The 14,107-nt window shown below is 42.0% G+C and overlaps 1 protein-coding gene across 1 annotated transcript in view; it reads left to right on the forward strand.

Annotated features, from left to right (window-relative positions):
• LOC147677763 (uncharacterized) overlaps positions 1-14,107 on the forward strand; it is a 126,524-nt gene that overhangs the window by 62,279 nt on the left and 50,138 nt on the right. The window contains exon 5 of the mRNA XM_086945585.1: positions 3,017-3,139. Coding sequence (XP_086801711.1) covers positions 3,017-3,139 — 123 coding nt within the window. The remainder of the gene's footprint in view (positions 1-3,016; positions 3,140-14,107) is intronic.

Genomic DNA, 14,107 nt, shown 5'->3' on the forward strand with positions numbered 1-14,107 from the left:
AGGCGCAAAAAGGAAAACTAAACTAAAATTAGACCGTTTATTCAGTAATGTTTTACTCCTGTCTGTATGAGTGGGGGTGTTTGAAAGTTCGTATGTTACAGAAGGGAACTTGTTCTTGACATTCAACTGGTAGAGATGACAAGGATAAAGGACAACAATCCCGAAACAGGTGTCTATAGATACACAGCACAGGCTGCACCAACAATGGTGAAAACCAAAGAAATTGAGTTAAGTAAGTGTTACTTAACATGCACTACATTTCCCTTGATCCAGCGCTCTGATTGAAAAACTATCTCACATACGCTACCTATCACCTCAATATTCACCATTAAACATCAAACACATATACAGGCCCATAACACCAATGAGACAGTTTTTGAGCAACTGAATCAGGTGATTTGATTAATAAATCTATTCACATAATATTTACATTATTATATAAAACTGCAGTTCATTTATCTTTACCATGGTTTTAAACATATTATCACCTAATAATCAAATCACTTAAGGCGATTGGATCAACTGATGGAAACTAGACCATGAATAAACAAGTCCAGCTTGTCTTTTCAAATCTAATTTTATTTACTTTATTTTTCATAAGGAAAAAGCATTTACGTTTTAGAATCTTTATTTTATTAGCAAATAAGAAAGCAGCATTTAATGAGGAAATGAAATTAAAACTGACATCCAAAAAGCAAGCTCAGAAACATGAATTATTAGCAAAAAATAACAGTTTCCATTCCCCTAATCTATTTCCCGGACTAAATCTCTCTTTACCTAAAAAGGAAAGAATCATTTAAAGTCTGCTGTCCTTACATGCGTCAAAGGTCCATCAGCATGTCACGTCACTCAGGAATCGAAAAGTAAGAGTTTTTTCCTTGCTCATTGTGTCAGACTTTATTACTTTCTCTCTAGCTAAACTTTCTACATTTTACATTCTTTAAAACGAGTACGAGCTTTTCATTGGCAGTCCTGTGTCGGTCCATGATAAAATTATTAGGTCATCTCTGACTCTTGACCAAGTCCAGGCTTCACATAAGCCATATTGTCTTTCATTTTCATTTAATTCAGCTTCCTCAAGTAAGATACTTTTTTCCTCAAGCTCCAAACGTCAACTTCCTAACCTTGGCAGACATATCAAGTTCCTGTCCTTGGGCCATCTCTCCATGAGCACGTTCAACGCGACCAAAGAACTGCTTTTTAATTCACGATGATAATGCAGCAAAAATCTTCACAGCTGCGCATGTGTAAAGAGTTCACTCTGGACAAGCTTTTGCGTCTGCAGCTCTGTCAGCCATATTTTATGAACCATCTTTTAGGCCTCACTTTGGAAACTATTATTAAACAAACATAAAACATCAATTAATTAAAGAATTGAGACCCATTCTGTTACCCTCCCCCTTTACTAATTAATCCTGTTAATTATGTTACCTAGCAAAAGCACAAATAGGCAGCATCATAATTACTTCTCCTTTTCGTACAGCAGGAACTCCATGAGCTTTAATCACAAAAGACATAACATAAGCACATAAAATAGGCACATGCCATTAATTTAACTGCCGCATTTAATACCGACAAAGACAATAGACAAGGTTAGTTTATTATTCTTTCTTTGCGTTTGCAACATAGAGCTCATTAGTTTATCCCGCGTGTAATGATGAATGTATTCTTAAACTAAATTGATTAATAATTTCACCACAAGCTTATTAATCTGATTACTTTGTTACGAGAGATTAACTTCACAAGTTTGAACAAAATCTTGTTCTTCACCTTGCTCCATCACCCTTAATGCATCTGAGCAAACTGAGCGCTGTGAAATGAGGCAGGGAGCTCTCTATTGCCTTCATCTGAAAGCGATATCAACCCTGACACATACATGTTTTTATTTATCCACAAGCATTTTGCAGGTAGCCTCCCGCCTGAAAACAAGCAGAGATTTACTCCAAACAAGGGCTACAGAGGGTGTTTCAGTTGTGGCAAAAGGGCCCAATTGAGTCAGAGAACTGATGGCCACCGTCAATGACGACAGAGCAGGAGCGGCCCGTGTAGGCAAAAGTGGTGGGCCGGGTGAGGAGGATTTTGACAGACGATGATAAGGGAAAATGTATTCTTTATTTAATTTTCCCTTGTGTTGGTATGTCAAAATTCCCCCACCGCTCTTACCTGCACAGGCTGCTCCTGCAAATGAGTCCCCACAAACCCACATTTAATCTTAACTGCAGCCATATTGTTCTTTCTGGCCACTCCACCTCCTATCTAACACCACTTATCAGGCCCTACTCAAGTTTCTATGAGTCAACTTGAACTGTGAGTTCAACATCTGGGGATTATGATTAGATTTCATAGACTAAAGATCATATCGAAGCTTGTTCTCACTCACTCAATCAACCACTTCAAGAGTGCAACCAAAGCCCTATATGCGAGTGTGACGTGAGACACTTTGCTGGCTCCCAAAACCAACCTCCAGAATCACAGCAGGTGTGAAAGTCTAGTAACAAATAAGCATTACAGATGTTTCAAAAGCTCCCAGATGTGGATTACGAGGGAGGTGCTAGGGTACTAGAGCAGGGAGAGGTGGTCAAGTGGCGATGGTGTTAACTTTGGGACCTTGTGAACTTAGTTCAAATTCTGGCCTCAGTACTTGACTGAAAATCATCTGAGTTTTGGCCAATCACAAAACCCCTGTGCCTGAAAGGAGTGTACATTTGTCAAAAAGTAATGACAACCTTGCCCCCCCCGCCTTAATGCATATCATTGTGTATTGCCTTCCAACGCCCCTAGTGCTCTGCTGCTTCCCAGCTAGGATTTACTATATAGATATCAATACATAGAGAGCCCCAGACGCCCAGGATCAGACGGCAACACACTCAACTTAGCAAATAAATCAATTAAAGGGGCATTTCTGATGGCTGTCCATCTCTTTAAGCTACAAATGCACAATGTTCACCAGATTCTTTCTCTTTCAACCTTTTGCCACTCCGCCTGTCGCCGGCCACCACTGCCTGACGGCCTACAGATGATCACCACGCTTCGGTGATACTCCAAAACATCACAGCAGACACTTCTGGTCTTTATCGCTGTACCGTCCTCAACCTGGTGGGCTCTGGAACATGCGCACTGGAGCTACACGTCAGGATAGGTGAGTGATGGTAGATTTGTCTGTCAGCATCTCAGCCCCGCAACACACTTCAGGTAAGCAGAACTGTAGCAAGTTCTGGTCATGTATGAAGGTCCTCTTTGATCACTTTGAAATAGACATGGCATGCTTACAAGAAAGAGGCACCCACCATAGACAGGGATTGTGCAGATGTGGCCTCATGAAGATGTGACGTAACAGCCAGAGCTGCTGACGGTGGAGCTAGGGAACCAGGTTGGAGTCTCTGCGTTGGCTCAACATCCTGTGATTCTGGGCAAATCACTTAATCTACCTGTGCTTACCAAAAATGAATGTGACCTCGTGTAATGTAACTGGTGCTCATGTAAAGCGGTCCAATACCTTTGGTTAGCGTTCGCGCTATATAAAACTGCAAAACAAAAGTGTTTTCTGTTGAACTAGAGCAACAGAGTCCTAAACCTAATTTCTTTTCTTAGACAAATTGTGTGACTCTGGCTAATCACCTTATCTTCCTGTGCTTCCATTCTCTTGCACGTCAAAAGTGAGAACAAGTATACACAGGCTAGTTGGCATTTAAATGGATGTGAATTTTAATAAAGAACAACATTTATAGGAAGTTGTCCAAGAGCTGTACAAAGAACAATGTGAAAGATGTGTAATCGGTTCACAAAACAAATCTTGTAACAGCAAGTGAACCCTAAAACAAGGGAAAGGAGAAAAGGCCTGAGCTTTTAACAGATACATATGCTTAGGAGATAGCAGATAAAAGAGTGGTAATAAGTGAGTAGTGTAGAATAGAGTGTGGTGAGGGAGGATGAAGCATGGAAATTGATTAGTGAGGGGAAAGTTGAAGGAATTACGTTTTTGGGAAGTTGAGACAATGTAGAAGGTGAGGGGGAAGAGTGTTATATCCTCATAATGGTATTCTATGTTACCCCGCCTTGCTGTCTCCTAGCTGCTCAGCCAGAGTGAGAGATGGTATTGGAATGTTGGTGTGACTGTGATGCTTGGAATGCTTGGGTGCCTGTGTGGATGAGTGGTGACAGTCGAAGATTGGCTGAGCAACAGGCAGGCTGCTGCTGGTGGGGCTGGAGTATGGCTGGCACAATGGATTCATCCGGCTTTAAGACTGATGTACATAGTGTTCTAAATGATAAGAAGACTCCATGAGCAGGTAAGTTAAGATAGAGCTTTATTGCAGCACACAGGAATAGGTAGGTCCACCCCTCGTCCAACCAGAGCTCCAACTGCCAACAGGGCGAAGGAGAACTCCAGAACCAAGAACACACAGAGGGATCTAGAGTGCTGGCCCAAGGAGGAAGCAAAGCACTGTACAACACATAGCAACTTGGAACAAATAAAGAAACCTACAAAACTCTTCCTGGCTACCTGTCTTAAGATACAACATATTTTGGCTACGACCCGGACCTGGATTCAAGCGTGATACAACAGTTAAAGAAGCTGTCTTTTGTTTGGACAAGGAAAAACTAAGAAACAAAGAGCAACAAGAAGTAAAGCATCTGGTATGGAGCTACAGGCTGGTCAGCTCCACCAGTGTCCTTGCAACGGACAGCCTTCCACCTGGCAATGCTCCATTGGTCATATAAAAAATGATGACTGATCTACTTCAGTATGGAAATGATGACTTTAATCTACTTCAGTATGGATCTACTGGTCTTGTGAAGATCACAGGCATACACGTTTAAAACAAGGGACAACCAGCCACCTCGATCTGCATTACAAACAGAATTTTTATTGCTGGTAATTAGAACTACAAATCTCTTGGGTCATTTGTAAAGGACATCTTCCTTTGGTATTGCCCTGGCCAGTTCCATGTGAGTGCTTTGCTACGGGATATCTCTGCACACTGTATCTTCACGCTTCCACTGTTTGGGAATGCATTGTGTATTTTTGGTAACCGTAACCTGATTGCGGTGCCAGAAATCTACTTGAGATGTGATTGATATTTGCGGAAGAGCCCTGTTTCCTGGTATTGGTGTGAACTTTCGGGGGTGAAACCATCTTTGTGATTGTTAGTGTCCCTGGAAGCCTTTTCACAATTGGCAGTTGTGATGGACAATAATAAGCATAGTCCATTCTTTGTAATTTGAATGTAGTATTTATTCAAGAAGTATTCATGAAGAGAGCCCCACCAGGAGCAGAGTGTGCTCTGCTCAGCCCATTCAGCAACTGATCTTATCATCCCAACATTCTAACATTCAACGTTCCATGCATCATCACACATCCTGGCTGAGCAGTGCACTACATCTTCTCCCTTCTTTGCAATGAGATGGAAGAACTTAAAGATGAACAAAAAGTTACAAGCAAAATTTTAAAATGAAACATCTTGAAGGGATGGAATGATGAATACGTTTTTAAACATGTAATCAAAGGGGAAGAGTTTCAAAACATGTAAATGAGTGAATGAGCATGAATTAAGAAATAATCCAACCCTTCTTCCCCCTTATAGAGAGAAAACAGATGTGAATAAGATGCAAGTGCTGCATGGTAAATGGAAGAGTGATGTAAAGAAAAGCAAGAAGAAAGATGAGATTTGCTCAACAATGGTGACGCAAAAACATGTCATGAAAAATAGACACATCAATCACCACCAGGGCATACTGGTTGGCCAGACCAGTGTAGAGATGGCGAGAAAATGAAAAGTGATTGAAGGAGAAAATGGGTAGAAAAGATATAAGGAGGTGTGTAAGATACACCTAGGTGGATTTTTGAAGAAGTAAATCAACAAAATAGTAATAATCACATACAGAAACTATGTAGGGTGAAGTACAAACTGTAATAAATCCCATGTACAGGGAATGTACCGCAAGGTACTGTGATATAAGGCAACGTGAAGTTGAGAAAAGAGCACTGAAATGTAACGTGCAAGGTGTGCGAAAATGGCACACGGCAAAAATGTATTGCCTGAAATTGAAAATGGATGTGGAGTATGACCACATTAGGTAAAAATAAAAAAATGTGAAATGCAACATGGACATTAAAAAGTGGATGTGCCACGTAAAATGATGTGAAAAACAAAGATGCACATACACTAAACTTATAATGCAATGTACTTTAACAGTGTAGTTTGAAATACCACATGTGAACGTAGAAAATGAAATAACTGGTGATACGAGGAAGCTACACAGTAAAAAATGCAATATGTAGTATCAGTTAGCACTAAAAACCAGTTAAAGCAAGTACATGAAAATTCTTTTAAAGTTATGAAAATAGAAAATGCCACATGATAATTATGTGAGCCTTGCGGTAACGTCATGCGAAGCTGGGATCAATAAAATCGACTTCAATTAAAAAATACGCAAGGAAAACTTGAAAACATGCATTACAGGGAATAATGCTGAGGATAATGCGGTGATGAAAAGTAACCGCTAGGTGGCAGTGTTGTAAAACATGAAGTACAGTAGTTGGAGAAACAGAAGATCAAAGTGATGTGAAAAGTTTCCAAATGAGACGGCTTGTCTTAAAAACAAGCATTTACAATGCAATGGTTTCGCCTTTTGAAAAGTTTGAGCTATTGGCATTGTAAATGACAATTTTTATTTAGGTGTTGGTCTTGAAAATAAATAAATAAATGGCATTGTCATTTACAATGCCAATAGCTTAATCTCTCGCGAATGCGAGACCTATAGCATTTGCAATGCAATAAGTCGCGTATTTACGCGAGTTTGAGCTAATGATATTGCAGATAACAATGCGTTTTATTTATGTTTCAAAAACCAAAACATAAATAAAAGGTCTCTCACACTGCTCTCTCACACACTGCTGCCTCTCACACACCATGCTCTCCCACACACCATGCTCTCCCTAGAAGACTCACACTGCTGCCTCTCACACACCATGCTCTCCCACACACCATGCTCTCCCTAGAAGACTCACACTGCTTTGTGCTGGATGGTGTGAGTTGATAGCCTGTAGCTATAGGAACTGGTTACTTCTAGATAGGGAGCAGATGTAGCGATCTGATGGGTCTGCTTGCGCAGTTAATTGTTGGCTACAGAAAACTGTAAGGAGGGGGTGGAGATGGTATGGCCAGAGTGTATAATCATGGTACTTAAAGTACTTGACAAACTGTGATTCCGTGAAAAACGTGAATCCTACAACGAGGAGTGCGTCTTCCCACCACCACTGTACCGCGGAACTTACTGTGTGTACTCTCCAGCACGCAGACACCTACTCTACCCGTGCGACCTGCAGACTGCTGCCTGTGCTGCTCAGAAGTCATAACATGCTATGATGCTATCAGTCTGTGGTGATCAGTTTCTCTGTTAGGGTAGCAACATCTATCTTCCTGTTCTCAGACTCGCCTGCTTGCGAGACGAATGAGTTTGGATCTCCTCCTGTCGCCTTGATCATCTCTTCAAATCTCGGGCGCTTTATCGTACACACCTGTAAAGTGTGGCATCTAGTGTTACCTTGTTTACAATACATGTCAGCAGCGTTGACGCTGTCTCTTTAAGGAGAGAGCTCCACAAGGAAGCACAAGGGGGAGTGGATGCAGGGATCAGCGTGGGAATGAAAACAATGCCATGCTGCCTGCTGCCCACTCCCCCGATCCTCCCACTGCTAAAAGCCGCGCCGGGGCGGGCAAGGGGTGGCTCTTTGGGGACGAGCCCCCGAACACGGGGCGAGACCAGGGGAACACCCATTTGTGGGGTGGGGTTGAGGGTGTGCCCCTTTCTGAACATGCCCTCCGACGGCCCCTTTGCCAGATCCCGTCAGCTGAGTGGTGATTGTAAATGCTGACCCACGAAATGACCAAAATCCTCCCTCGGACTGGATGACAGCCAGTGCCTGTGACGTCAGACATGTATTTCCTCCCTCTGCACCAGTATCCTTGTGTAATTAACTGGTGCTCATATAAAGCGCTGCAATACCTTCGGGTAGAGTACGCGCTATTAAAACTGCAAAGATTTTTAAAAAAACGCTGCCAACCCTGGCAGATGCGCGTGACAGTTGATGTAATAGCAAATGTGTGCACGTAAACTTCGTAGTGTTTTGTGCTTCCGATCCTCCTCGAGTCCTTCCTCTAGCATTTATTGATGGATCAATTTTACGACATTAAATATCATCTCCTTAATCCCACCTTCACTGCAGACTCCGATTTTGTCTTCGATTTTATAAGGTGCCCAGGTTAGCCGAAGGTACATTAAAAGCTCTTTGACCGTGATGAAATCTTAGAGTGACTTAATGATATCAAGGAAAGTGAATGCTTTTGCCGATTTATATAGCGTGAATTCGCCCAGATGGTATCAGAGCACTTTACATGAGCATCAGTTCCGTTACACAAGGACACAATAATTTTTTTTTGGTAGGCGCCGAGAGATTAAGTGGTTTGCCCAAACACACATGATGTTGAGCTGAGCGCTCGAACCAGAGCTCCAAAGTCGGCATCTCTGGGTGTAAGGCTACATGATCCCCTCCCCTCCCTTGTACGTGGATTCTAATGATGGCGTTATTGTGGAAGGTATTATTACTGGAAACACTTCGTGCAAGATTACGAAGATGCAAGTATGCCTTTTGCCCCATTTTGTGCCAGGCCTCCAGTCGTGGCCATTCGAGGAGCCGTGATAATATCGCAGAGTTCATCCACTGCATACTTCTGTGCGATCACCATAGGAAGAACAACCTCATGTGCGCCGAGGTAGCCTCACATCCACCGGCACAACATGCAAACCCAAGTATCACTTTGAATGTATAGGCACGGTGTCGTGATGCAGGATCCTCTTCACCATATGCCCAATGAAAACATCAAATGCCCTTACATTCCTTCTGAACACAAGGAAAGGCACGGACAGCGGGAGGGAGGGCAGGAAAGGCACGGACAGCGGGAGGGGGGGCGGGAAAGGCACGGACAGCGGGAGGGGGGCGGGAAAGGCACGGACAGCAGGAAGGGGGACGGGAACGGCAAACGGCAAGAAAGGCAAAGCAGAAGGCAAGAAAAAGCACTCACCTGGACTTCTTCCGGCGGCGGTCGGCCTCCAATGACCAAAACAAACCTTCCCCCCCCAAAAAAATAGGAACCACCCACCGCCGCAATGACGGCAACAAAGGGGCTGGATGAAACATTCTGGTCTTTAATTGGCAAGGGTTGTGGTACCAGAGCCAGTCCCACTCCTATTGCCATTGAGGAACAGGTATGGGTTCAATATATCGAGAATTTGTACAGTAACAATAATTCACAAGTATACAAAGTGGAATTCAATAATGTCTCACGTGTATTTGATTGTCCAACGGAAAAGGAAATTGAATTTGCTATTAAGAATATGCGTTCCTCTGGCGCGATGGGTCCAGATAAAATCCCAATCTCGGTTTTAAAACAACAGAGTGAACTTTGGAGCAAAATTCTCTTTCCAGTGTTTAAATTTTGCTTTTCCAGTGGAACAGTCCCCCCCTCCTGGAAAGGAAGTATCATTGTTCCTTTATATAAAAAAGGGGCAAGAGATCTTCCACAAAATTATCGTCAAATCGCTTTGCTTGATGCCATTGGTAAGGTTTTCGCAAAATGTATTCTTATTTTAATGAAGCAATGGGTATCAGAATTTAAAATCCTCCCCATTGAACAAACAGGTTTCAGACAAAATCACGGAACTCTTGATAACTTGACGGCATTGCACGTTATCACGGAAAAATATGTGAAAGTCCGTGGTGGTCAGGTATATGGCGCTTTTATTGACTTCTCCACTGCCTTCGATAAAGTAGATAGAATATTGCTGTGGAGAAAGTTATTTGATTTAGGTATGCCCCCTTTCTTATTAAGTTAATTCGCCCCCTCTACTCAGAAACCTGGTGTAGAGTTTTACTTGGAGGTGAACGTGGTTTATCTAAAATAATTTCTACTTCTAATGAGTTGAAGCAAGGTTGCCTCCTGGCTCCCTTGCTATTTTCCCTCTATACAGTTGATTTACCCGTCGCCCTCTCAGCCTGCGCCGGTATTGCCCCGTCTTTGGGCGGAGTTCCAATTGCATGCCTTATGTATGCAGATGACATCTTGATTTTGGATCTCTTTTTTTTTTTTTTTTTTTTTTTAATGGAGTTCATGGTGCAATAAGGAAATACATAAATACATTACCATATGCAAGGTTTAAGAACATCTGATACATATATGAACAATTAAAGAACACAGTATTGTAATGTAATGTGGAGGTAAAAAAATTGAATAAAAATCAATCAATAAATATAGCAATACAGTACATTTCAGATTCTTATTCTATCATCCATCCACTTCTTAACCGGGGCCCATAATCGTCTTCCCATTTCTCTTTTTTTAGCGCCTTTAAATTCATAAAGGCTAGACTCAATATTATAAATAGCCAAGAATCTAGAGATCCACATCTGAAAAGACGGGGCTGTTACATCCTTCCAACCGGCCGAAATAATAATTCTAAGTACGGCAACTGACATAAAAACCAATGCGGCCTCGTCATCTGTTAAAACCAGTTTAGAATCTGAGCCAAATAGCATTAGTGTTGGGGATAGATCGATCTTATGACCTAGCAGCCCCTCCCAGTATTTTGTTATTCCATCCAGGACAGGGGTCAATCGTTCACATGTAAAGAACATATGTATTAGGTCTGCTTGTCCCTTATCGCATCTTGGGCAACAATCATCATTCTTGACACCCCAGGCAAATAATTTAGCCGGTGTATGGTATAGATTAAAGACTGTTTTGAAGTGTTGTGCTCGTAGATTGGACGCCCGAAAAATCTTTTTGTTCAAGATTAATGCTAGGTCCAAATCTACATCCGGGTTTCCCAATTTAATTGCCCAATCACTTTCCACTTTTCCTACATCGTCCTGTAATCTGGACACAAACAGATTGTACATATCTTTAATCTTCCTACATCTTCTTCTCATACCTTCAACCACAGGAAAATCTACAAGGGGTTTAAGCTTTGGTCTACAAGCATGTAAAATGCCGGAGATTTGGCCATATATAAGCCAATGATTTGAGGGGAGGCCATATCTCCTTTGCATGTCCTCAAACCCGCTTATCCTATCTCCTACCATTAGATCTCCAATAGTCTTAACCCCTAAATCCTTCCAGACTTGCAGTATCCCGTCATTGTTTAAATGAGAAAAGAGGCTAGAGTTAAACAAGAGAAGATACAGATTGACTGTAGGAATATGAAAAAATTTTAAAATTGATTTCCAAACATACCATGCACCAAGCAGGACCTTAAATCGTGCCTTTCTATAAAACCTATATTCCAGTTCGGTTAACAGTAATCCCAAAGCTTTCTCCCCCATTAGTAATCGAAAGATGGAAGGGGGACCCTGGTTGTCTACAATAATTACATCAGTGTCAGATTGAAACAGAATTGGCATCTGGGTTAGGAGACAGGTCCAATGATATAGTCTCAAGTTCGGAAGTGCCATCCCACCCCTTTCCCACGGAAGAGACATAAGGGTCGTTGAGCGTCGAATCTTGCCATACTGCCATATGAACTTGATAAAGACAGACTCTAGTTGCTTCAGAATTTTCTCCTCAATATATAGGGGAATTGCTCTAAAAAGATAAAGCACCCTTGGGAACATCGCCATTTTTACAGCATTTACTCTCCCGACCAGCGAAAGATGAAGGGCATCCATCCTTTTTAGTTCTACCTCTATGGATTTAATAAGGGGAGGGTAGTTCTCTTCCACTATCTTACCCACTGTAGCATTTATCTTAACCCCTAAATATAAAGCAGAATCAACATACCTAGGGTCGGGTCTTGATATGTTTCTAGAGCAAATTATCTGGGTTTTAGATTCATTCAGGAGATATCCTGAGCCTTTACCAAAACGTTTAGCCATCTGTACCAGTTCTGGGAGTGCTTGCTGCGGGTCTGTTGTGATAACCGCCAGGTCATCGGCATAGGCTAAAATCTTGTTTTCATAACCATTGTAGATCACAGGGGATATTCTGGGGTTCTCTAGAATCTTCTGAATAAGCGGATCGATATATAAAGCAAATAATATGGGGGAGCAGGGACAGCCCTGCCGAGTCCCTCTACTTATCTTAAACTTGTCTGTTTTCTCTCCCATTACCGTAATTGTCGCTTCTGGGTCAGTATACATAGCTTTAATAGCCCTAGCAATATTTGGACCAAACCCCCTCCCAGCCATAATCTTCCAGAGGAAGCTCCACTCCACCCGGTCAAAAGCTTTTTCTGCGTCGAGCAGAATCATGGCCATCCCATCCCCCATGACTTCCTGGGCATCAAACAGTGTTATTGCTCTAGATATGTGATCTGTCGTGCCACGCCCAGGGACAAAACCATGTTGCCATGGAGAGACAAGATCGCCTATGATCCTGCCCAGCCTCTTCGCCCAAATCCTTGAATATAGCTTAGTATCAGCGTTTATTAAGGATATAGGTCGATATGACCCCGGTTTCTCTATTGGTTTGCCTTTCTTATGAAAGACTATAATGTTAGTTTCCTTCCATGAATCGGGGACCACCCCAGAGTACAATATTCCATTAAAAAGATCTACTAGAAGAGGAGCGATCTCTTTTTCAATAGCTTTATAAACCTCAGAGGGAAGCCCATCAGGGCCCGATGCTTTCCCAGGCACTAATTCTCGCAAGGTAGATAAGACTTCTTCTAACGTAATATCTTTATCAAGAGCTTTACTTGTTGTATCATCCAAACACGGTCCTCTGTCAATACACCTGTCCTCTTGATCACTATTGAAAGGGTCCTTCTCGTATAATTTCTGATAGTATTTTTTAAATATCAATAGGATATCCTTTAACTCTGTATATATTATCCCTTCCTCTTCTATACATGGAATCGCATTCTTTGTTTTTTCCTGTCTTATCCGTAGTGCAAGTGCTCTTCCGGCTTGCTCACCCGTTTCATACCTTTTTGCTTTTGAAGCTTGGTACTCCCCTATTGCTTGCCGTGTAACCTCCTTCTGCAATGCTGCTTTAACTGCCAACAAAAAACCCTGGCTAGCCTCGGTGTTGCTGCCAGTAGCGATATCCTTTATATGTTGTTCTTCCACCTCGGCTAGTTTGACCATTAGTCTCTCTACTCCACTTCTATCTTCCTTTCTAAGCCTGGCAGCACAACTGATTGATTCTCCTCTTAAAGCAGCTTTGAAAGCCTCCCAAACCCCATTTCGGGATGTGCTATATCGGTTTGCCGCAAAAAATTCGCCAGCCCATTTATTCAAATGATCCACAAATCTACTGTCTGCTAACAGCCTTCTTTCAAAGGTCCAGTTTGTTTTAGGCCGTTCTAGCCCTCCTGTGTCGTAATTCACCAGCAGAGGGTTATGATCTGAAATAACCTTTGGGAGTCTGCTTATCTTAACTTTTTCAATTTCAGGGGCAGAAACAAAAAAGTAGTCCAATCTAGAGTATCTCTGGGCTGGATTAGAAAAGTAAGTATAGCCTAGATTTAATGGTTCTTTTGTTCTCCATATATCCTGAAGCCCATGAGAAGCTAATAAAGATTGAACCGCTTTAAAGACTCTAGGTTTCCTTCCCTGATACGATTTACCTATCCCCCATTCAGCTGAAATATTTAAGTCTCCTGTAAACACTGTAGGAGAGGGCCAGTTTGCAAGTTCTATTTCTAGAAAATCATAGATTTCAGGATCGTCCTCATTAGAACCATACACTGTACAAATAGTTAGCCCCAGCTCCATCTCAACAATCACCCATCTGCCATTACTATCTACTTTCACCTTTTTCCCTTTCCCTAAGCTTTTCCTTCCTAGAATGGCAACCCCTCTGATTGTTGATGTTTGAGTTGTACAGGCTAACAATTCAAACCCATTTATACAAAGCAAATTTCTCTTAGACCAAGGGAGGTGGGTCTCTTGTAAACAGAGAAGATCTATTCTATTATGCTTAACTAGATATGCTAGTTTCTGCCTTTTCCTCCAGTCGTTCAATCCCCCCACATTCATTGTACATATATTAATGCGTGTCATCACTGAATCACTGAGAGTGTTACAACCTGTATCAAAACTCTTTTG

This window comes from Lissotriton vulgaris, chromosome 12 (genome assembly GCF_964263255.1).
Source record: "Lissotriton vulgaris chromosome 12, aLisVul1.2, whole genome shotgun sequence".
NCBI lineage: Eukaryota > Metazoa > Chordata > Amphibia > Caudata > Salamandridae > Lissotriton > Lissotriton vulgaris.